General features: G+C 30.3%; 5 protein-coding genes across 10 annotated transcripts; 3 read left to right on the forward strand and 2 right to left on the reverse strand.

Moving 5' to 3' along the window:
• The first annotated feature begins 552 nt into the window (after positions 1-552).
• On the forward strand, positions 553-7,261 carry Pldn (biogenesis of lysosomal organelles complex 1 subunit pallidin). 4 transcript variants are annotated; one of them, XM_072891974.1, is made up of 8 exons: positions 559-944; positions 1,213-1,260; positions 3,096-3,327; positions 3,472-3,579; positions 3,663-3,750; positions 5,600-5,686; positions 5,798-5,894; positions 6,072-6,246. In XM_072891974.1, the coding sequence occupies exons 3-8, from the start codon at positions 3,263-3,265 to the stop codon at positions 6,164-6,166; spliced, it is 540 nt and encodes a 179-aa protein (XP_072748075.1). In that variant the 5' UTR covers positions 559-944; positions 1,213-1,260; positions 3,096-3,262; the 3' UTR covers positions 6,167-6,246. The 4 variants fall into 4 exon arrangements, with proteins under 4 accessions (XP_072748078.1, XP_072748075.1, XP_072748076.1 ...); XM_072891975.1 differs by lacking the exon at positions 6,072-6,246 and adding an exon at positions 7,145-7,261 and having other exon boundaries at positions 561-944; XM_072891977.1 differs by lacking the exon at positions 5,600-5,686 and having other exon boundaries at positions 553-944; positions 6,072-6,259.
• LOC140665643 (sperm-associated antigen 6) lies at positions 7,253-16,434 on the forward strand. The gene is made up of 10 exons (XM_072891973.1): positions 7,253-7,392; positions 7,689-7,951; positions 8,164-8,374; positions 8,464-8,642; positions 8,723-8,896; positions 8,999-9,151; positions 9,246-9,395; positions 9,486-9,644; positions 15,140-15,285; positions 16,290-16,434. Exons 1-10 carry the CDS (start codon positions 7,368-7,370, stop codon positions 16,432-16,434), a joined length of 1,605 nt encoding a protein of 534 aa, XP_072748074.1. The 5' UTR covers positions 7,253-7,367.
• LOC140665645 (uncharacterized) lies at positions 9,997-16,036 on the reverse strand. Its single transcript, XM_072891978.1, has 3 exons — positions 15,790-16,036; positions 12,805-13,960; positions 9,997-11,758 (listed from the first exon to the last, which is right to left on the reverse strand). The coding sequence occupies exons 2-3, from the start codon at positions 13,015-13,017 to the stop codon at positions 11,672-11,674; spliced, it is 300 nt and encodes a 99-aa protein (XP_072748079.1). The 5' UTR covers positions 13,018-13,960; positions 15,790-16,036; the 3' UTR covers positions 9,997-11,671.
• Positions 16,435-17,362: 928 nt separating the features above from the next.
• Positions 17,363-21,298, forward strand: Wcd (U3 small nucleolar RNA-associated protein 18 homolog wicked). The gene is made up of 7 exons (XM_072891682.1): positions 17,363-17,673; positions 17,745-17,969; positions 18,136-18,304; positions 18,380-18,565; positions 19,009-19,200; positions 19,288-19,456; positions 19,571-21,298. Exons 1-7 carry the CDS (start codon positions 17,513-17,515, stop codon positions 20,032-20,034), a joined length of 1,566 nt encoding a protein of 521 aa, XP_072747783.1. The 5' UTR covers positions 17,363-17,512; the 3' UTR covers positions 20,035-21,298.
• Positions 21,283-25,498, reverse strand: Deaf1 (deformed epidermal autoregulatory factor 1). 3 transcript variants are annotated; one of them, XM_072891693.1, is made up of 4 exons: positions 25,178-25,498; positions 24,095-24,586; positions 23,555-24,016; positions 21,283-23,046 (listed from the first exon to the last, which is right to left on the reverse strand). In XM_072891693.1, exons 1-4 carry the CDS (start codon positions 25,442-25,444, stop codon positions 22,846-22,848), a joined length of 1,422 nt encoding a protein of 473 aa, XP_072747794.1. In that variant the 5' UTR covers positions 25,445-25,498; the 3' UTR covers positions 21,283-22,845. The 3 variants fall into 3 exon arrangements, with proteins under 3 accessions (XP_072747794.1, XP_072747793.1, XP_072747795.1); XM_072891692.1 differs by having other exon boundaries at positions 23,525-24,016; XM_072891694.1 differs by lacking the exon at positions 25,178-25,498 and adding an exon at positions 24,721-25,126 and having other exon boundaries at positions 23,525-24,016.
• Between the last annotated feature and the right edge of the window lie 70 nt (positions 25,499-25,568).

Raw genomic sequence — 25,568 nt, forward strand, 5'->3', positions numbered from 1 at the left:
ATACATATTTAGTAAATGTAATAAGTACAGGCAGTAAATTTGTACATATTTTTCATTAATAATTTATATTTAATTATTATACGTCTATAAATATATGTGTGTATCTATAATATAAATTTCTATCGCTTTTACAAATAATTGTCCACACACACACACACACACATCATTGATATAATTTTCAACGAATATAATAAATAAATCGTGCAGTTATAATAGTCATATAGTAAGTCATAAGATTGCTTTTGTTGAAGTATTTTACATATTTCCTAATCGCCTTTCATGTATTTTAAATATATCGCATTAAATCAAATAATAATATCATTTTAGTTAAGAAATTTTACATGTATTTTAGAATTATTTGATTGTACATTTTTCAACGCGTTAAATTGTATCAAGTAGTATAGTGCGTATTTGTATTGTCTGGCGCGAGGAGAAAGAGAGAAAGAATGAGCATACTCGACCTTGTCTTTGACGTCACGCATTCCATAGTAAGAGAGGGGAGACCACGGCGTACGTAACTCGTGACAACGATGAGTCATTCATTGCGACTTCGGCGGGCGTAGTGTGCGCACGTGTGTTACTCCGGCGCCGGCATGTGCGTCTCGCGTTCGGTCGCTTTGAGGTCGAGCGCGCCGTACACATTTCTCGCGACGATATTACGTAATAATAATACAAATAATATGTAATAATATTACGATGAATCTTAACGTGTTAAAGTACGTCTAAATGACTCCAAAATAACATAATAATATTCGACCTTAATGACATATAGCGCGCTATTCTTTGACATTCGTCTCGGCTTCGATTTTATTTTTGTGCGGTTTAAACAAATTAAAAAGAGTATATCGCGCGTATAAAGCAATAGATTCTTACTTCCCTGACAAGCTGAGAGGAGGAGGAGAAGGCCTAGGAGAGGCATCCTGCATCGGCGGAGCAACCCTAAAGTAAACATTATTTGTATATTAATTATTATTAATCGTTTATACGAATGAATTCGATTCATTTATTTGAATGATTTAATCAAGAAAAACTCAGAGATAAAGATTTTTACAAATTTTTCTTTTTAATTTACAAAATTATTCCATATTTATATATATATCTGCTTATTATTGTACGCATCGAATATAAATTTATTAAGTATAATAATAAATTCTTTAATATTAATTATTTAAATTGACTGCTATAATTTGGATTTTATTTTGTATGTTACAGACAACGTAGCTTTAATGTCGACAACTCCGCTGTTATGCATCAGTGTCGGTGAGCGAAAAAAAGTTTTTAATTAAAAGCAATGGATTTATATAGAGATTTTGATAGATAGAGATGTAGATTGTAAATAAATTCGTTGCTTTAACCCTCGGACGGCAAGATATAGTGCATTCTAGTGAATTCTGAGTCAATTTTAAATCGTAGAAAAATTTCTTTTTATACGTTCTTTTTGTACGTATTATATTTTAAGATAAAATTTTCTGTTAAATTTTTACTCTATTATTTTGAATCTTTTGTTAAAATAGATTATTTATTGTCAATTATAGATTATTTATTATCTACTTGTATATAAAAATTGAAGGAAAAGGAGTAATACTTTTAAAATAAAAATATGATATTTATTCTAATTTTATATAAGATATACGTGAAATATTTATTTCAACTATATACATATACATATATTTAAGTTTTAAAATAGTTTTAAAGATACAAATCTTTAACGATCTGCCGACAGAGGTTAATATGCATGTAAATATACTTTATACTTACACCGAAAAAATTATATTCTCATTTTATTATAAGAATATTTTACTTATTTTTATAATATCTTTCCTTAAAGTAAGCGCCAAAAGAATACTCTTATTGTTAGTTTAAGAAAGAAATTCTCTGAAGGATAATATAGTTTCAGATATTCTTAAGATAATGTAAGAATATATACTAAAGTAGATATTTTCTTAGCATTATATTATTTAATATTTGAAATCATTAATCCAATGATAACAAAAAACAATTTTACAAATGGACATTTGCTACTAAAATTTATATTATATTATAAATATGTATTTATGTATTTTATATATATAGTTATATAAGAGTCTCTTCCAACAATGATCTCGGTTAATTAATTTTGATAAGTAATTTTCCTTTTCTTTTCAAATCACGATTAGTTGTTACAGAAAGTGTTTCGCATAAACTTTTTTATTAATAATACAAGAATTTATACGATTATAAATATTTAGCGGGGACCTTTTTTAGCTCTAATGCTTTAGCTATATAAATTAAAATACTTGTCAAGTAAAAATTAAAACTTTTATTTTTTATTTTATCTTTTTTAAAATAATATGTAATGAGAATTAATGAAATTTTTACGATTATGACAGCGAACACGATATAATTCGGACAATTTTTTAGCTCTAATGCTTTAGCTATATAAATTAAAATACTTGTCAAGTAAAAATTAAAACTTTTATTTTTTATTTTATCTTTTTTAAAATAATATGTAATGAGAATTAATGAAATTTTTACGATTATGACAGCGAACACGATATAATTCGAACAATTTTTACTTAAATAAGTAAAAAATTAACATTTTTCTCTATTTAAAAAATTTTGTATGTTTGCACACACACACATATATATATATATATATATATATATATATATATATATATATATATATATATATATATATATATCTGATCTTTATTTCATTTAATTGAATCTATCGATATCTAAAAGTTTATTATTGTATTTATAGAATAATATAATACTCTAAATTATTAAATTGTTGAAAGAAAATTTTTTTTCATATAAAATAAGTTTTAATTTGTAAAATGTAGAATGTAAAAATAGCGTTTAATAAAAGAAAAAGAATTACAAAAGATCAAGATATTATTGGCAAAATTAGAATGTTGACAATATTTACTTGGTTATTTGATATTAAAAGTAAATTATTGCCAGTGTGGAAAAATAACAAATTATTTTTAGGTAAAAGTGAATAAGCAAAATGTGTTAATAAATTTTGTGGAGCATAACACGGATCGCAACCAAAACTGTGCACATTATGAGTTATCCATTGAGAACATTCGTGGACATTGGCTATGTAGTTCAATGTCCACGTTTTTATGTCCACAGAGGGCGTATCGCTTTCAGGGATTATGTAAAACCGGGCCGTGGCGTCTCTCAGGCTTCTCTCTGGTACATGGTACATATAATCATGCTAGAAGCGTACAATCACAAATGAGATTGAATGAGATGAAGATAAGCGACGAAAATGATGAGCGACATTGAAGAAGCTGGAGCGGCAGAGATTCAATTGAAAATTGAGACGGAAGCGAGGTAATTTCTAATTTTTATACTTATTTACACACCGTATATACACACACACGCATATCAAGTTTAGAAATGTGCAATTTTTTAACATACATCATCAGACATACCTTTACTCTATATATATATATATTATTGTTTATTCTTTGATAGCGAAGATACGATATATTTCACAAAAGTAGTAGAAAAGTTGGCCGAGGGTCTCTTGAGCATTTGTCAACCTCCATTGGCACAAGTTAAAAATGAACTTTTTGAACTCACGTAAGTATGTTAATTAAATAATTAATGCAAATAATAAAGATTTTGGTTTGATTCTTTTGCCTTGATTGTGTCTTTTCTTGTAGAAATAAGCAAGAAGCTTTACTTGCTCATATGCAACTTGAAAACAAAAAGATACACGAAACATTTGAGGATATAGATTTAAATGATATGGTATGACTTATAATAGTATATGTATATGTACTTGGAATTTTAACATTTCCATTCTACAATAGAAAAGCCAAGTAAAGTATATTTATATATATTCATAAGGTAAGTCAGATCATTCGTCTCGCTTGGTTTTTTCAAAAATGAAAAGTCACAGAAAGTTATGGAAAAAATTTTCATTATTAAAAAACATCTATTGAGTATTTATTAGTGATGGTTTCATTTTTCGGGACAAACTGAAAGTAGATGTAATTTTAAAATTTTAAATAGGAACACGGATCGAGTGAGATATCATTGGATAGAGCTTTGAAATTGATTGTTTCCTACTTTAGATCCAACAAATCAATGTCGAATATTATAAGAAAGTGACTTAATAGTTTTCTTTGCCACAATAGCTTCATTCAGGACTCAACAATTGAGCAACATTACTAGATTTTCCGCTAGTAGTTGATGTTAATTTATTGGTTTTAAAAATAAAAGTCAATCATATTCGATTATTATCAAGCGAAATTGAGTCAGCTAAATGCGTCCAATGACTACGTTTGTACGTAGTTACTCTTAATTGATTATGTCTATGCGTAATCATTCCTAATTGACTACGTTTACACGTCACGTTAATCGTTTTTAATAACATCCGTAGTTCTAAAATTGACCAATTACAGCTATTCCTCTGAAGAATGAAATGATTGTGATTAGTTAGTAATTAGCTTAGAACTACAGATATTATTGCTATGGATTAAAATTAACGTGTAAACGTAGTCTATGATGCCCTCGATACTCGACTCATTCAAGTTTCCATTCAAAATTTTAAAATTGATTCCAGTTATATACCTATTTCCCAAAAAGATGAAATCATCATCAACGAATATTTTGGATGACCTTTAGTAATGAAAATTTTTTTCTGTAATTTCCTGTGACATTCTATTTTTAAGAAAAATCAGTGGGATGAGTCTGAATTATCCTGTATATACATATATATACAATATATATTATATATATAGAATGTTTTTTAAGTAAATGCAAAAAAATTTGAGGGGATATTCCTTGGCCTATATTAGCAAGAAAATGTTCTATGAACATATGTCTTTGTATAGTTTTGTGTTCAAAATACAGAATGATAAATGTGAAGAAAAAAATGAAAATTTTGAAAATCTAAGAAAAAATTTCAAAGTGTTTTACATTTTTTACTTTAACTTGAAAACAGATAATTGCATCAAAAAAATAGAAGAGGCAGTTTCTGTTGAGTTTTATAATAATAATTTAAAAAGCTCTTAAGTAAAACTAATAAGTTTGAACTTGAGTTTTTATTTGTACCTTTACACCTTTTGCTTGGCTCGTATTGCCTTTCTCCTGACGTTATTTATTGAGTTTTAATTCGAGATTTAAAAAAAAAATTGTTAAATTTGGAAAAAAACAATAACGTATCTCTTTTTTATTAACAAAAAATTACCCATACGTACGCTCACGATAGACCTACAAATGTTTCATTGGTACTGGAAAGTAGTTTTCATACCGCATGTACTAAACTTTTGAATAAATATCTCTAAACATGTTTTTAGATTTTTATTTTTTTTTCTCAAATTTGATGCCGTGTATTTTGAAAACAAGTACTTTAAGACTTATACGTTCTTAGGACATTTACTTCATAAAATAAGTGAAAGAATATCTCTTAAATTTTGTTGTACTTATTAAAAATCATGCTGTATATTACACACACACACACACACACACACACACACACACACACACACAAAACATATATATATATATAAGTTTATATACATATACATATATATATATATAAGTTTATATATATATATATATACATATATATGTACATACATATATGTTACAGTTTGCAGCTGTTAAAGTTTATCAAGGCAAATTAGCATTGATAAGAAAAGAAATGATTAATATTCATGAAAGGACTTACAAATTAAAGGTGAATTAAAACTCCTTTCTACAGAATGTGATAAAAAAATCTCTGTGTGTGTGTGTGTGTGTACACGCTCGCACATATGCTTTATACTAAAAAATATTTTATTTTATATAGAAACGCGCGTTACGTTTACAACAGATAAAACAAAAGGAAGCGTTAAGTAAGGAACAACAACGCGAGCAAGAGTTACGTAGAGAACAGGAATTGATTGGTAAATCTACAAATAATTAACAAATATACATATTAAGGTGCTAATTAATAGCTTATGTAAATTTTTTATATAAGAAAAATATAAAGAAAGATAAAAATGTTATGTAATAATCGATAAAAGGACAGCTATTGTTTATAATAAAACATATAAAAATTATCAGAGAGTCTTTGTTTATAGATGTAAAAGATATAATACTTCTGGATCCACATTACAGTCAATCAGTTGTCTCAGGGAGTTTTGGAAAAAAGAATATTTCAAGTTTCTCTCTTTAAATTTATTCGTCTGTGTATGTGTGTGTGTGCGTGTGTGTCTCAAAAAAATTGTATATATATATTGCATTTATGCGTTTTAATCGATATTTACTTGTTACATATATGTTGTATGATTGTATAATAATATTAATAATAATTTATAATTCAATTATAACTTAATTATTGATTAACATACAGAATATGAACAACAAAATTTCTGTTATATATACTTAATAAAAACATTTTCGAAATAAAATGATAATTAAAATTAAGTAATAAATATTTATTTTTTAATTATTATCCGAAAATTAAATTGAAACAATAATATAATTTAGTAATATTCTTTAGTGTGATAGATTTCAAAACAGGAAGTAAGGTATAAGCCAACGTCGCAAATCTTATAAGATCAGATATGGGGCGCGTTCGGGGAGACACTATTAGCGCTAACAGCATCGTTCTATCTTTGTTCAACTTTTAATGAGTAAACAAAGATAGAATGACACCATTAGCGCTAATAGCGTCTCCCTGCTCCGTGAACGCACCCATAATCGACTTTGTGGATCATTTTGTGAATGCCGGATGTACCTAGCCGGCGTCGGCGTTAGCCGCAAAAGGGTTAAACAATATGTAGTCCATTTATCGTCCATATAATTAAATTTTTTTATAGTCAATTCAAAATCAATATGTATTATGCAGTAAAAATTGAGATTCGAATAATTGACCAATCAGAATAAAAAGAAACATAGATTTCTTTATTCTGATTGATTAAAAAAAATCTCTTATCTTTATTTTCTCTTAAAATCTAATCTTTAAGTTCAATAATGCGGGGTTTAAGGAGCGGGGTTTTTAGCACTACGAGTTGTGCTTTGTCCTTGTTGAACTTTCAGCAAAGATAAAATGATGTTTTTTAGTGCGTAAACATTCTCGTTATAATTAAACCCTTGTAAAATGCGTTCGAGAAGAGGCTACTAGCGTATTTTGTCCTTGTTTAAATTTCAGTAACTAATCAAGATAAACGACACTTTTAATGCTAATAGCGTTTTGCGTCGAAACGCAATAGTATGATATCGGCCTTAACAGCGTTAGATTTTCATTTTCAAACAGACGACGACTTCACTAAGAGCTGTCAAAAAAATTGTTCCTCTGTCACGACACAGAGTGTTACATATTAATTATAGCGATGATCGTTTAATACAATGATAAAAATATTTCGGTGATTAATATGACGGCACGCTCGATTTTACAAGGTAAATATATTTATTTTATCTTTATATTATTATGCTATTTATAAACAAATACATCAGCCAGAAAGCCAGAAAGAGAAAAAAGATGTTTCTCTTGCGACAGAAATGTAAAAAAATGTTTATTAATAATTAATATACATATAATACTTGGGTGTGTATTTGTGTTTTATGCTAGAATATACATATATATGCTGTGCGAGAGAAAAAGAGATAGAGATTTGTTTACCTAATTGTTTAGGTATATTGTTATAATGTAATATGATATATATATAAAATTTTCTTATTTTTTATATTTTTAGTGTTTGATCAGTATCAAAAGGCGCGATTGCTCTTCGTACAATCTATAGCGGATTTATCCTCGAAACCTAATAATATCGATTGCTTAGAAGCGGCAGGCGTGATAGATTTATTGCGTCCTTTATTACTGGATACTGTACCATCTATTCAACATATGGCAGCATTTGCTTTCGGCAAGTTAGCGAATCATAATTCCAGACTAGCAGAAGCTGTTGTTAGAAGAGATATATTGTCACAGTTGCTGAAAAACATAGACAAACAAAATGTATGAACTTCTTAAATGTAAGCACTTTAATTGTGATAGAGTACAAAAAATGAACTTAATATTTTATATATATATTTTTTTTGTTCTAAGAAAATGTAACATATATATATATATATATATATATATAATTGTGGTTTGCAACAATTTGAAAATTTGTTATATATTATAAAAATATTGAATATAAAGTTAAGGAAGGTATATATGTTACACAGAAATTTTACAAGAAAGCAGCGCTGTTTGTGTTGCGAGCGATAGCAAAACATTCACCAGAGTTGGCATTAATAGTAGTGGACAATAATGGTTTGGAGACTATAATTGAATGTTTGGAAGATTTCGATCCCGAAGTGAAGGAAGCGGCTGCTTGGGCATTAGGATATATTGCGAGACACAACAAGAGTTTGGCTCAAACAGCAGTAGATGCTGGTAAAATTATTTCAGCTAATGTTTTCTATATAAAAACATAAAGAAAAATTCTTTACTAATATTTTGCTACATTCGATTTTTTTCTCGAGGCGCCGTGTCGCTTCTTGTACTGTGTTTGCAAGAACCTGAGTTGTATATTAAACAAATCGGGGCGTCGGCTATTAGCGACATAAGTAAACACAGTGTCGAACTCGCGCAAGCGGTAGTAGACACAGGTGCGATCGTCTTCCTCGCGAAAACCTTGACTAATCCTGATGCCAAAGCAAAGGTGATTTGCCCTGTATAATTACATTAAACAATAATCTCTGAAATGTTATTATTATTTGAATGATTCTTAATATTTTGCAGCGTCAAGCGCTGTTAGCACTAAGCAGTATAGCCAAACACTCTGTGGAATTAGCAGAAGCTGTGATCGAGGCAGAAATCTTTCCCGATATCTTAGTGCATATGGCGCACCCGGATGAAAATGTTGCTAGAGTTGCCGCAATTTTAACCAGAGAAATCTGCAAACACACGTTAGAAGTAAGAAGAAGCAGATTGATAACTTTTCTTTTTAATGAAAATTTATTTTTTATTTATTTTTCATTTTATTTTCATTACTCTTAATTGTGTTCCTTCTTCCAGTTGGCGCAACTTACAGCAAATATTGGAGGAATTGCTGCGCTGATCGAATTAATTAGCAACTCTAAATCGACGATTAGATTACCAGCGATCATGGCACTTGGTTACATCGCTGGTCACTCTGATCAGTTGGCTGTAGCTGTAATAGGATCTAAAGTATTGCTCAATGAAAAAAAAAAAAAAAAAAAAACATTTATTTCGTTTATCTAATATAACACTCTAAACTATAAATAATTATTTTGTATCGCAGGGTATCGTACAACTGGCGATTGTCTTGCAAGAAGAAACAGAAGATCATGTTCTTGCAGTGACCGTATGGGCGATCGGACAAATCGGCAAGCATACATCCGAACATGCAAAAGCAGTTGCAACCGCGAATATACTGTCCAAGTTGTTGCAGGTATTTAAGAATATTAAGTTACTTTCTGCCAGAATTAACTCTGTCAAAATTGACTACGTTGTTAAATTTTTTTAAATTAAATTTTAACAGCTGTATAACGATCCAAAAAGTTCCGATGATCTCAGGGCAAAATGTAATATAGCATTAAAGCAAGTTCTGCAAAAATGCATGTACATCGAAGCTCTTGAACCTTTATTACATGACGTACCTCTTAATATCTTGAAATATGTGTTGGGCCAATTCAGTAAGGTAAGACTAATTGAAGGTAATTTAATTGAAACCTAATCATGAACAATGGTAATAATATGATTAAAAAGGAATGATGGCAAAACCATAGGTTTATTAAACATAATATAAATATTTTATTATGTGTTTCACATATACGTGATTCCTTCCTGTGATACATTCCAATAATACGTTATACAAAGTTTAATAATAAATACAAACACTTCCCCCATCCAATACATACAATAATGCATTTAACATAGCATAAAACATAGGTACGTGCATGTTGAAAAAATCCTGATAGAATCTTGACTTTCTATGAATCGAATAAACAAAGTATCGCTTTTTCTTTTGTACCTTTCCAATAAAAATCCTGTTTTGTGATTAACTTTACGTACATATGTCTACGTTACGCGATATTTAAATATGTATATGTATATACGCAAGCAATCTGATTAAGCTATCGGTATATAAATTTTTGCTCTACTGCTGTTTAAAAAGCGCGTTAATATGTTTCTTTTTTTAAGATTATAAAAACTATATTATAAAATATAACTTTCTTCATAAAGTTTCAAATAAATCTTGAAATATTTTCGCAATACATACGCAACAATATACAATATAAAACTTACAAGCCTGCGTTGCGATATTCGCTGCCAGTACTGAAAATCTATAATTTACGACGTATAAGTCACGTAGACTATAGATTTTCACTGCCAATACTGGCAGTGAATATCGGAACGCAGCCTTAATAACAATATCACGCAAATGACTTGTATATATTCTACAGATTCTTCGATCGATTTGTAAATCAATTAATAATCACTTTATATCGCTCGTCCGATTATTTAGAAGGCAAGATAAATCTTTTTGATACGGCGGGCTGTACGCGCAGTTTAGATATAAAAGATAATTTTAATGTATTACAGTTAGAAAATATGCTTTGTATCATTGCATACGTTTATATAATGTTCAATCTACAGCAATCCAGAAATTGACAAATACAAAAAAAGTTTTTTCTTTCATCTTTGTTTTGCCTCTTTGTCTTTCTCTCCTTCTTTCTCTTCCCTTAAAATAGCATATATAGCACATTTATAGCATTTTCGACTGAGCAAGTTTAATCGCTCCGAGAACAATTGATGTCATTGCATCGTTTCTGCCGATACAAGACTTTTGAATTCATAGTAAAACAGTAATTAATTGATTCAAATTGAGTTAAAATCCGTTCAGTCGATAACGCTATTATATATAATGTTCCAAAAGAGCACATTTTTCAGTCTTACTAGACAACGTGTGATTTTGCTAATAATACGGAGACACATATTTATCTTATTTGATAGATATCGTTCAAAACTTGTCATTTAAGTATGTTTTAGAAAATTGTTAAACGCATGATTGTTTTTCAAGTTGCTCACTAATTTGCTTCTACCGTATTATTTTATTTTCTAATGGCAGTATTTGCATGTATGACAATATAGTACAAAGATAAGGGGATTATACAAAAAAGTATATACGACAAAGAGTGATTAAATTAGTAATAGATTTTAATAATTACTTAATTAATTGATGAAACTAGAAAATATGTCAAAGTATCAAGTAATAAGGCATTGATTTGATATTCGCATTAGTCTATAACTATTTTATAAAACTTATACCGTTTACATCATGCCCTCAGTTTGTGTTTATGTGTGTGTGTATGTGCGCGTGCGCGGCTCATAAATATTAAACTCGTCAATAATAACGCGGACAATAATTGCAGTATACATTAATAAGATATTGACCGATGAGCTAATTATTTAGATTAATATCCGCAACATTAAAATATATACGATACATCATTCTTAATAAAATTTTTTTTTAATTTCTATAAAAAGATTTGACATTGTGAAAACGTGAAGAGCTTAATGTAATTTTTTTCAACATTATAAACAATTTTAAACGTCGCATTTTAATATGAGACATGAGACCACATACAATGAAACAAATTTCCAAATGCAAGTACATAATATATATATATATATATGCATGAAATATAGAAAAAGAAAATTATTTTACCAATATTTTTGCCGTTCAAATCTTAAATCTAAAGCAATTGAGGCGTATACTCGGCTCAAAGCGTGCAATCTGTCCAAATATTTCTGCAAAACAAACAAAAAAATTGTTCAACATTGTTTTATCGATACACTAATACTAATTGTAAAAGAGAATACTAAAGAGAGTGAATTGCAAAATATGTCGAGAAATTATATGTACATTGATATAATATAAATGTACACATTAGTCGTTATCAAAATCAATGATGGTAACTTGACAAAACTTTGACAAAAAAGTATGTTGATAATTGAATAATTAATTTTTCCATAGGCAAACTTTTCTATAGAGTACAAATCACTTTTAAAGTTTTTTTCTATGTTTCTGTAAAATTTAGTCAGAATGTTTATAAATGTATAAAAGAATTTCTCTACTATTTGTATATAAATCTTTTCCTTGGCAGTTTTCTTCAATTGATTTTTGTTAATTATAATTTATTATATTTTTTATTTATAATCAGTGACATAAAGGAAATTTTTTTTTTAACTTGTTAGAAATTTATAAGAAAAATTTATATAGATATAATATACTACACATCATATAACAAATTGAAAAAATAAAACACAAATATCTGAATTGAAAAAGAAATAATGAATAAGTAAGTTGTTAATAAATAGAAAAATGTTGAATGCTAGAATATTGAAACTGAATTTTATTCTATCCTTTATCTTTATTATGTAGAAAATTTTTCTAATTAAGTAAATTTATATAATTTAGATATTTCATAAAATATCAATAAAATAATAATCCAGATATCGGTTTCTAATAGATAGATATAATGGTTTAAAATACTGCATTCGATATCTCGATTATTTTATTGATGTTTTAAGAAATTTATTTGAATTATATAAATCTACTTAATTACAAAAATTTTTTTTTAAGTTGTGAGAGTTTCCGAATTGTGCAAGTTTGAAAAAGTATCTAGCTGAAAAAAAAAAAAATATTTCAAAATAAAAAAACTGTCTTTTTTTTAAAATATTTAAATTAATAATTCAAAAAGAAATTTTCCTTTAATTAATGTGTCGATTACCGCTTACTCATCTGTTTCATCATTGGGTTTAATACTAGCATAATTGTTCATGTTTCTATTTACTCTTAACATCTTAAGAAAACTGCCTAATACCAGTATAGTTTTTCTGTGTCTCCTAAAGATTCCGGCATATAATTCTTCACGTACGTCCCTTCTGTCGCTGACATCAGAATCGATACTTGATACAGAAACAACAGAAGGCTTAGCCGAAACCGGTTGATGATAATTATTGGTCTCGCCGGTATTGAGAATCACACAATGCTGATTATTTATCATTTTGAGGGTTACTTTTTCTATTTCTTTTTGTTTTATTTATATTATTTTTTGTATTATATTTGTATTATTTTAGTATCGACACTTGTTCCGCGTTGCCTGTTTTAATATACTATTCGTATAAATATACAATTAACAAACTTGACAACTCGTCTGAAATGTAAATCGAATTGTCCAGATACTGATTAATAGTTTTCTATAATCGCGCAGATTCTAATAAGTTCTATAAGGAGTCTCTGTCGCGTGATCTCGAAAAAACTGATTAGGAAACTTCACAGAAGAGATTTTATAGATATGCCAATGTATACACGAATACATATACACGCATTACGTAACTTGTAAGAGAATAGTAATAAAATGTGCTTGTTTTATCATTCAAGCTGTCACGATATCTCGAAAATTTAAGATAGCTATCTTGTCTCGTTATCAAGACTATATATCGAGCATTCGCAAGTACTCGTGACTATATATATGTATATATATATATTATTATAAATTAACACACTATATATCCTTCATAAAAAGTATAAATTTTTCTGTAATCTTCAACTGTTGAATCATTGTTCAAAATTTAAATCGTATTAATTTTTCATAGCCGATTTCTTAATGTTCTTATATATTCACGACGCAAAAACACAATTTTTTAAATGCATATTCTTTCGAAATGCTTTTATGTTTCAGTCCGAATGCATTTTCGTCAAAAGCGCGATAGTACTAAAGCACAATGCTTTATGTTTTATTGCCTGTTAGCTTTTTTCGCAAAACTTCAGGATTGATCCTTAGTCGTCCTTAAACTGCAGCTGATGAGAGTAAAATTGACTGTAAATGATTCTTTCGCCATTGGATATAATGCAATGATGATTGAAAATATATCCGTTGCAGTCTTCCGCTACATTTCAACGGCGTAGCTTTATCGATGAGCCACATGTAAAACTTGCAATAAGCGCTGCGAACAGATGAAAATGAGGAAATTAATGTAAATTGAAATAAAATTACGCATATCACGTGAACTTGCTACAGAACATTTTTAGCCATTTTACTTTCGTAGCCAGTGGTACATATATATATATATATATATATATATATATATATATACACAAACTGATGTTGTAAAACGGAAATAATTAAACCAAAGTACTCTGCATTACTATATAATTGTAATTTAATATTATAAAATAAAAAGTAAACATTTTTACACCTGTAAATTTGCTTTTGTTTTCTCTGAAACTATTAAAGATAGCGATGAAATTCTTTTTATGCAGTTGTTATGATACATTAGTGTTTTTTTTTTTTTTTTTTTTTTTTTTTTAAATGACAAACAAGAGACATCGTTATTAATTTAAAAAAAAAAAGTAAATACCTCATTTTTTTTTAATAGATTCCATTTTCTTTATAAATCAATTTCTCGCAATAGTCTACGTAAAAAAATATAAAGCTATGATGGCTAAAATTAGTAGTTTTGAGATCTGTTATATTTTAATTTGACATAATTTTACATAAACTATGAAATATTTCGTATAATAAAATATTTATTTTTCGATTCTTAGCTCAATACTGTTATGCATAGAATAATGAGAAGAATCAATTGATATGAAGAAAAACACGTTGTTTTAAAAAAAAAAAAATATATAGTTGCCTTTTGCAAATTCATTCCTCGCAAGAAATCGATTTATATAAAAAAAAACTGAGAGGGTTCCATTAAAAAAAAATAAGATTTCATTTTTTGTAGCTTTTTTAAAGAGATTGATTAAGAGACGAGTTCAAACTCGCCTAAGCCGAGTTTCCATTCATTTCAGCGTCTCGTTTCAAAAAGTAGATCACAGTTATACAAATCCAATCTGATTTTAGAAACCTTAGCCTACTTGTAACATACAATAATACAGTGCGATTGCTAATAATATTTTTAATATCTCCAATATATTGAAAAATATATTGGAGATATTAAAAATAATAGCACCATTCGTTGTAACATATTTTCGAAAATATTAATTGATTGTTTCATTAAAATGAATTTTTTATTGTACAGACTAAATGTGTGATGCTTTTGTATCTCTACTATTTTATCCTTATATGTTATCACTTGTTTAGTTGTACATAATAATGTTATATTTTTATGTACATGCAGATTTTGCCGCATGATGCGAAAGCAAGAAGACTATTTGTAACATCTGGTGGTTTGAAAAAAGTACAAGAAATTCAAGCTGAACCTGGCACCACTCTCTCAGAATATATAACAATTATCAATTGTTGTTTTCCAGAGGAAATTGTCAGGTTACTTTCTATTTATTTTTATAGATCTTACATTATCTAATATAGTTAGAAAAATATTTCCACAAAACAATTCTAGCAAACAATTTCCTATCGTCTATCATATCTCCATATCGTTTCAACATTTCATAATTATCATTGATTCTCATTTCTTATAAATCTATCTATTACTATTAGTAACAATTACCCTCTCTATCTTCTTCCACAATAATTTCCATTTAATAATTTCAATATCCTTTCTTTACCTTGTAAAAATTTATAATCAAATTGTAAATGTATAATACATTTTTTCACGCAGTATACAATAATAATAATAATTTGCAGAATTCTACTATATAAAGTCATTTTTATGTTTATATACAATCATTGAAAAAAATGCAATTCCTTTGAAAGAAGAAATATAAATTAAATTGTATAGATGAATGTTAGAAAACAGATTATAATTGAGCAAAACACTAGTTGCTCGTTCGCCTAACCCTTTTTTTTTGACGGTAATAAGGTACTCACACGTGAAGAAATGTTGAAGCCAAATTCTTTATCACATTTCTATTATAAATCCCGTCAATTTACATCAACCTTGTTTACACTGCTAGCGAATACGTATAACTGTGTAGTTCCGTTTCTGGATCTTTGTTATCTTAATTTAAATCACTCCAGCAAAATAGACGGCATGCCCGCCATGTTGTCACAGCTGATCGCATTCAAAATAGATAACAGCAGTACATAAATGCGAAACGCTTCAGCGGATCAATAATGTTAAGTTTCGATGCATTGTTTCTGTACATTTATATAATTAATTAATAATTTTTTACACGCAGATCGCTTATGCGTTATTTATCTTATGTCTTACATTTTGAATTACAAGAACAAAAAAAAATAAAAAATTCGAATTTAAATTTTAATTGTAAGTTAAATTATAAGAAAATAATTATAATTTAAATAATTCGTTTTCTTTTATCCAGTACTGATTTTTTCACAATAAAAATTCACGCGGAAAATTGTTTTAGATACTATTCGCCCGGTTATCCGGATAGCCTTTTAGAAGCTGTGGAGCAGTACCAGCCGAAATGTCTCTTTGTATTTGACCATAGATCATCGTCCGAATATATGGATTCTAGTCTATCTACACCATTTTATAACGATGAAGGATGATTCTAAATTATCAATGCTTCCATCAATGTGTTCCGCATGTGTTTGCATAGCGAACGGTGTTTGTTAATATGCATTATATAATTAAAAATCTCTGTCACTTTTCTCATATATAATTGTAATAAAAATTTTAAATATGCATTTTTATTTATTATATATTAAGGACTTAGTCAGACAAACTTACATATGCATAAGGAAATTGATTGATCCATTAGCATATGCCTAAGAAAATGGACCAATCAAATGTGCGATAACCTCAAGGGCTTTTGCTCACAGGACGCGGAAACGCTTGCCGCGTGGCAAAAAGCGATGCGGTAGCCAATCAATTTTTTGCTCTTATGGAAAAGATGTAAAATGATTGGCTTGACTGCGTCGCTTCCTGTGGGCAGAATGGGCAGAATGGGCAGAAGCCCCAAGCCCCCTCCCCAAGGTCCATCACGCAAATTGCATAAGCTGCATGTGCATAGCATAAAATTGTATGGATCAATAATAATATTAGGTAAATCAATATGGCGATTTAATGGTCAATGCTCATTGGTCCATACGATTCTAAGCATCGGTCGATTGGGTGAGTATCGATCGAACACAGTGTTTATTGGCCAGATGAAAATGAAATCCTTTGATTGGTCAACTGTGTTGGTTAGGTTACCCTAGGCATCGATCGATTTGTGTGGTGTATCTGATCGAACATGTGCGCAATCGAGACGATTCTGATGATCCGAAGCGTGACGCGCTTCTCAGTAGAACGCACCCTAAGTTCTCGGATCGTGGACACAGACACAAGGCTTTAGCACTGTGCTATCCAATCAGCACCCGTCCACGAGCGGCACGAGCCAGATTGACGCTGATTGGATCACAGATCACATGACTGCAATGCTGCGATGCAACTACATGTAAAATAACCTTTACTGCCATATCCCGTCCGTCGCTCGTCCGTCCCCCGTCCCCCGTCCCCCGTCCTCCGTCGCTCATGTGAGAAAACGAGGCTCCTGAATTAGGTTATATGTTTACCGAAAAGATTTTCACGGTGCATATCATATTTATAATTTTCGTTAAACTCTGTGCTATCGAATAAATCCCAATGAATAAGACTATGAAGAAAAAAGATTTTAGCCGTAAGGAAGACAGCAACAAATATAAATTTAAAAAATATGTACGACCGAAAGTATCATATAATAGAAAATTTTCGATTCCTTTGAGGAAAAAACGGAAAAATGAATATGACATGGATGAAGAAGCTAGGTATAGTATAATGAATATAAGGCAACTAATAATGTTATTTTTAAAATATTGTACAAATATTTAATTTGCAGATTAGAAAAAGTAGTTTTTGGTGATCCAAGTGATGTCATAAATAATTTGCTAGATGATCAGTCTATAACCAAAGTAAAAAGTGAACCCATTGATACTGAAAATCAAAAAGTAATAGATGATGAGGATAAAACAAATCAAGACACTTTAATTTTAAATAATGAGAAAAATGCCAAGCTGGAAGAAAAGAAAACAGTATGGATAGATGACGATGATTACAATTATACGTATGTGCAAAAAAAAAATACTTTTATTTAATCTTTTTTTTGCTTTATTCTTTATATGTATATATGAGTGTTTATATATATATATATATATATATATATATATATATATATATTTTATGTATAGTGTTATTTTGTATATTTATATATTTTATATATTCTATAACAGCATGGATATAGCTCTAAGTGCACAGGGTCATAAATTGTCATCCAAAAGATCAGAAAAATTGTATACAACATATTTAGAAAATAGGTACAAACTGTTTGTGGGTACTCCAAAATGGGCTGAAATTCAAAAAAAGGATAAAGCTGATGACTTGGATAATGATATCTTGAAGGTATCTTGATATTTTAGAGATTTTTTTTTTTTTTAATAATATGAATTAAATTTTATTTGATTTTTTTGTTTTTAGCATAGTTGCCATTTAGAAATGCCAAAGCTAAAGAATCTGCCGAAAAATGTTATCGATATCAAAGCACTCAAAGCTTTGAATAAGAGTACTCATACGGAAGGTCCTATTATCACTAGTGTAGATTTTCACTCATTGTCTACTGTAGCTTTGGTCGCTGGTACATCAGGCATCTTATCACTATTTCAAGTATGTGTTTTTTATTGAAATCTTTCGTTATTCCTCTGCGCCGGAACGCAACTGTCGAACGAGACAGTTCGACAGTTCGTGTCTTCAGTGTATACATTGTTCGTGGACAGTCTTGGGTGTTTCGAGTTTAGTTTCTTACGCCTAGAAGGATGGTTTTGACAATGCTTTTTGGAAGAGAAAAAGCTCTTCTTTAAGACAAGATATTTATAATTTCTTAATAAATTTATTTGCAATTAAACATTGAAATAAATATTTATAAACATAATGGTGTTTCGTGATGAGCGACTATAGTATACAAATAGTGTCTCTTGGACAATGATCATATATAGTCGCCCATAGTAGCGAAAGGGCTAAATAAGTATAAATTATTTAATTTAATTGTAGATTAGTTATTACAACACTTATTGATTTTTACTACTGTATAAATCATTTGTGCTCTGCAGGTAGATGGTCATACAAATGGCAAGTTGCATAGCATGCAATTTAAGAAATATCCAATCAGCAAAGCAACATTTATGAAAAATGGAACAGAAATCTTGCTTGGTTCCCAATATTATCCGTATTGTCATACTTATGATTTAATGAGTGGCAAAACATATAAATTATCTTTGCCACATGGAATAACAAATATGAAGGTTTATTGAATTATTAATTTGACATACATTGGAAATAAATTTCTGTAACTTGAAATGAAATTATAACATATCCTTTGATATTTCCAGCTATTTGAAGTATCTCCCGATGGCAGTTTAATAGCATTGTGCGGAAGATTGGGTGAGATATATTTATTACATAATTCTACTAAAGAACTTATCGGTACGCTCAAGATGAACTCGAAATGTAGAACACTAGCATTCAGTCCAGATAATAAAACGCTTATCACGCATGGCCGTAAGTAGGACTTTACAATTTTTATTTTAATTTTTACTTTCTAACAGAATTCCTAACAGTTTGTATTTGTGTATTAAATTCTGTTTTCATCTAACTTAACCTATTGAAACGCAGATGGCAGTGAAATGTATGTATGGGATCTCAATACTCGTACATGTATTAATCGTGCCGTTGATGATGGATGCATATCTTGCGCGTCACTCGCCATATCCCCAAGCGGTCAGTTTATAGCTACAGGGAGTACTCAAGGTGTAGTTAATCTTTACAACACCAGAACTGTTCTGGAGGATCAAAGTCCTACACCTTTAAAAATAGTGATGAATCTTGTAACTAGCGTGACAAGCTTAAAGTTTAATCCAACTTCTGAGATATTAAGTGCTGCATCAGTTGACAAGCACAATGCATTTAAAATGTTGCACATACCTTCCTTTACCGTATTTTCCAACTTTCCGACGTTTCAAACTAAGATAGGTTTACCTCAAACGATAAATTTTTCTCCTGGCAGTGGTTATCTTAGCATTGCCAATAGAACAGGTTCTGCTCTGCTATATAGATTAAGACATTATGGAAATTATTAATTATACTATATATAATACGATTTTTCTAATGTAATGTTTTGTAAAAAATATATAGTGCATTTTACATTTAACATTTCCATGTATATGAATATGCATAAGATTAGTATAATTATTTTCTATAGATATATTTTAACTGCTATGTTTACTTTTATTATTATTATACAACAGAGAGAGAGAGAGAGAGAGAGAGAGAAGGGGGGGGGAGAGAGAGAGAGAGAGAGGGAAAAGCTAAATAATACTGACAATAAGATACTACATTACATAGTATGTGTGTTCAACTATATAAAATTATAAAATATTTCTACATGTTAAAAAACAAAAAAAAAGCAAAATTATTCACGTTTGTATTTATTACATTAATTTAGTTTGTTTTACATTTACATTTATAAGAAAATTTTTTAATTTAATGTGATTATATATACATCCTTCCTCAAGTTAGATAAAACTTTCTATTTTAGGAAATTTGTTAAGTAATATGTCTAATAAAAATTAATTTCGTTAATTACATTAGAAAAAAAAAGATTTTACATTTCTTAAAATAATAAATATATCACCTGTCTTTAGAAGAATTAGTTTTGCGAAAATTTTCTTATATATAAACTATAGTAAAAGTTACAAATTAAAAAAGAATAAAGTATGAATAATGATTTTTGCTTATATATATATATATATATATATATATGATACATCTTGTATGAATTATATGCTTAATATCTAAATATACTTATATGTATATAAATATTTGTTGGTATTCTTGTTGAAAAATATATATTATTTGGATACTAAATATTAGTGAAGGGCATTATGTAGAAATTGTATAAATAAAAGAAAAAAAGGACATAAAAAACTAGGTAGATAAGAGCCTAGCATTGGTTATATGGAGATTGAATAAAAATTCTATTATTTACATAAAAATTAATTTAATTAAACGTTTTAGTACTTCTTCGATCCATGTTCGGTAATAATATTAATAATGTGTGAAATTCATATGCATTTATCTCGTCTCATATACTGCATCTTACAGATGAGTTTCTCACGCAGTGCCAGTTAAAACACCATTCTTGTAATGATGCATCACAACAGTTGGGAAGCAGTTAGTAACAAAAGAGTTATGACAGATCAACACACATGTTAAATACAAACTTTTAATTAAACGTTTATATAAATCGATTATTATATATAAAAATAATGGACCTTTTATTCACGCTCTGTAACCACTGCTAGGCTCTTATCTGTCTGGTTTATGACTTTTTTATATATTCTATTCGAGCCTTTTATTTGTTCTTTATTAAATAAAATAGGTTCAAATACATGTATAATATGTCTATCATACGCACACACACACACACACACACACACACGCGCGCGCGCGCGCGCCCACATACATATGGATATAGCAATATGTATATTCCAGATATATATTTAAAAAAGTAAGATGACATTATATATAATATGTAATTAATGAAATATTCAATTATGTATTCAAAATGTAACTTCCATGTTATATGTATATTTTCTTTATATAGATGAGGTTGTCGCCTTTGGTCGTTTATCGCCTGTACGTTCATCGAGAACAATTCATCTGTATACACAGAAATAATTAATCTAAAGGCGAATATTATTTATATAAAGTAACATATATGTACATGATGCGTCTTTATGCCATCGTGTGATTCAGCGTCGCTACGATATGCTATTTTATTATTACACTACTATACTACACTCTCTCCATGTATTTTTTTCTATCATTGAGTAGTTGTGAATTTATTTAGTAACTTAGAAATACATCAAAATACTTGCACACACACACGCACACGCACACACGCACACGCACACGCACGCACGCACACGCACACGCACGCACGCACGCACGCACGCACGCACGCACGCACGCACGCACGCACGCACGCACGCACACACGCACACGCACACGCACACGCACACGCACACGTGTACGCGCACTCAGAAGTTATTCTTTACTACTGCATTAGCGTTTAATAGCACAATCTTTGGCCAGAATAAAATTTTTCTTTTACGAAAATGATAAAGCATTTCAATAGTTTTTGAGTAATCAATAATAATTGAAAGTAAAGAATTTTTTACATAATTAAGGCTTTAGAGATTAAATAAACAAAATTATATTCTTTAATTTACGAATTTAAAAACCGCTACGAATATGTGCAGAGCTTATTGATATTAAATCAAACAAATATAATTTAATATAATTTTAGTTTTAAGAATACAGTCGGACCTCTTATCCTACGACCCTCTTATGCTACGAAATCTCTTATCTTACGACAAAAAATCCTCTTATGTTACGACCGCGAAAGGGAATTATACCTCCACTCTCAAATTTTTGTCGTAGGATAAGAGGTCCGACTGTATATAATATTAAAAATATTCAAATCGCAAAAATGATGACTTCTTTCATTCTCATAGAAAAAAAATTGATTTTTTTGAGGAATGTGTTATTAAGCGTTAAAGTTATAATGATTGAACATTATGTATGTATATATGTGTGTGTGTGTGTATACATATATGTGTATGTATGTATACACATACACACACACACACACACACACACACACACACGCACACACACACGCACACACACACACACACACATACATACATATATATAAAATTTTTACCACACGTACAATTGTACGTATAACATAATTATGTACACTTTTTTTTTTATTTTTGTGCAACTTGCATGCTTCAAGTCTTTCTTTCTTTGAGCTGAAACGTTTCCACATCGGATTCTTCGTTCTCTATATTCTTTTGGTGAATCGGTGTAAGGAACACTAGCTATTGGTCTGTAGTGGCTGATGGAAGAGTGCTCGTATCTCCGCTGTTACTCTCTACTATCAACATCACTGTTTCAGCTGCACCTCTCACACATTCCATCTGATGACTTGCCCAATCCTTACGTTGACAAAATGTAGAACAATACGGCGTACGTCTGCATAAGGAACATTCTGCAAATGCTTCTCGATTGCAGTTGGCACACTAAAATTCATTATTATTATTATTATTATTATTACTATCATTATTGATGATGTAGTTTGATATGTAAAGTTTAAATTTAAAGTTTCTATGAAAGTAAATCGAAAATTGGTTAAAAAGAAGAATATAATTTAATTTAATTTAATCTCTGAAACCTTATTTAAATATAAATATATTTATATTTAAATAAAAAGTTCTTTACTTTCAATAATTAGTAGGTTATTTATTATGTTATAAATTCTATCTTTCTAAAGATCTTTTTAGATGTAAAGGTTTCTTTAGACAAGCCATAATTCAAGATAGAATTTTATTTCTAAATTTTATGTGTCGTGTAATACAGAAAACACACATTTAAATATGAGAGAGAAGAATTGGGAATTTTTAACAAAAAAAAAAAAAAAAAAATATGGCGAAATTTCTCTCTTTCCTTCATAATATAAACTAAAAAAAAAAAAAAAAAAAGAAAAAAAAATGAAAATACCTTTTCTCCTCGCATCGGTATTCCTTTTACCTTTTTATTATGTGCATCGGACGCTGGCTGTAATCCAACAGTTTCGATAACGTCCGTCCGTCCTCCGAGTTGTGCAACTAGCGCTTGCTCTCTTCTCTGCTGTCTGTTCAATTCCTTCACTTCTTCCAAAGTACGTCTAAATTCGTATGCTAATTTCATCATTTTACTCGACAGTTCATCCATTTTTTTAAAAATATCGTCGCCTTGACCATCCGTTTGATGCGTATTTTGCACGACAGAGTCCTGTTCCTGGGATTGTTGTACGACCAGCCCTCCATCCGTGGAAACAAACTGTGGCCAGACTTCTTTGTCAGGCACAACGACCTCATCGCCGCTCTCGTCGTTATTGCTACCATCTCGTGAATTTTCAATTTTATGTTTACGCGAGGGAGCATCTCCATCAGATGGATCTCTGGTTCTTCTTCGGCGCTTGTATGGAGTAAACAGTCGTACCGGTCCTGTCTGAACATATTAACAATGTTGTGTAATTGGAATTTGAATTTGTTTCAAATAGAAATAACAAATACTTTATTTACTTACTGCACTGTCGTCATCGCAGCATGCTGCGCAAGTACAGGAAGTGGCATGCGGTTTTAAAATCTGTTCGTCGATGAGGGTCTGCAAACTTCTTCCGCCAAATCGAATACTTCGTTTCCAATCTTTACTAGATGCCCTTCCACAGAGAGCCTCGAATTCGCTAGGCGTATACCACTGTGAGCCAACCTTGATACAACGACCTCTACCACCAGACCCAAATCTACTCTTGTGCAATTCTGCGTTTGTGTTTTTACATCTGACAGGTAAAACCGCTAAATTTGCAGATTCAGACCAACTGTATATTGGCTGAGAATTGGGAGTGGAAACATGTATTTGTTCCGATTCTGTTTCGTCCGTACTATTTTGAATCACTATGTGGGTTGCCTTCAGCTCACCGTTCCAACGTAGAGGATCCGAGTCTTTATCATGACGCGAATCACAAATGAATCCATTATCGACGCATAGCATCTGTTTAAATTGTCCTGAATTTGGCAGCTGCAAATAATATAAATATATAATTTATATAGTATATGTTGTATTTATCTTTTTTTTTTATCTTCTAGACTAGAGGACCTTGATTAATGTTTACAATGGAGTAAAATTAGTTAATTTATACATTGTATGATTACCAAAGGAATATTAAACACGAGGAACTAATTGTAAGATATATTGCTCGCGTATGAACCGATTTTGTGCTACATAAGATTTGCGTTTCACATGAATTGAGAATTACATAATATCTCAAAATTGTCTCGTAGTTAAATTCTTAATGGAAAAAAAATAAATAAATAAAATTCACAATAAATTTATGAAAGCCGTAATGCGAACGTAGTTGAAACGTTGAAAGTTGAAATGTCGAAACGGCACGTGTCCTCGAATTGTCATTGCGCTGGACAGGCGCACTCGCATTCGCACTCGCACGCGTCGCATCCATCTCGCATCCATCATTCGCGTGAGTAAAATAACACAAGAAAAATAACACGTCATCGATCGCGTTTCTCCCGTTTATACGTATATATATTTGTAAAATCGTCTTGATATCTCTCGATGTCCTACGGGATGTTTACTCGGACTTTATGGGCGTACCTGTAACTGATCCGAGGTGATGACGTTGAAGGTCGCGCCATGGGTCGAGTTAGATACGCCGATGATGGAGCCTACGGGTAGAGAAACCGGCACACCGACTCCAGGAACGCCTGATACGCCTGGCACCGAAGTAACACTCGCCGTGACAGCAACGGGATGTGCCTCGTGCTCACTCGTCAGCGTGGTCGCCTCCTCGGTCTCGCTCGTCAACGGTTCGGACATGTCCGGTAGCACGGCGACACTTTCCGATGTTTGGCTCTCCTCCATTTCGGCTGTTCTCGCTTCGCCTCGCCTCGCCTCGCCTCGCTTCGCCTCGCCTCTTCGCCACCTTCGTTCTCTATGGTCGTTCCGATGCAGCGGCAGGCGGCAGGCGGCAGGCGGCAGGCGGCAG

This window comes from Anoplolepis gracilipes, chromosome 5 (genome assembly GCF_047496725.1).
Source record: "Anoplolepis gracilipes chromosome 5, ASM4749672v1, whole genome shotgun sequence".
Taxonomy (NCBI): domain Eukaryota; kingdom Metazoa; phylum Arthropoda; class Insecta; order Hymenoptera; family Formicidae; genus Anoplolepis; species Anoplolepis gracilipes.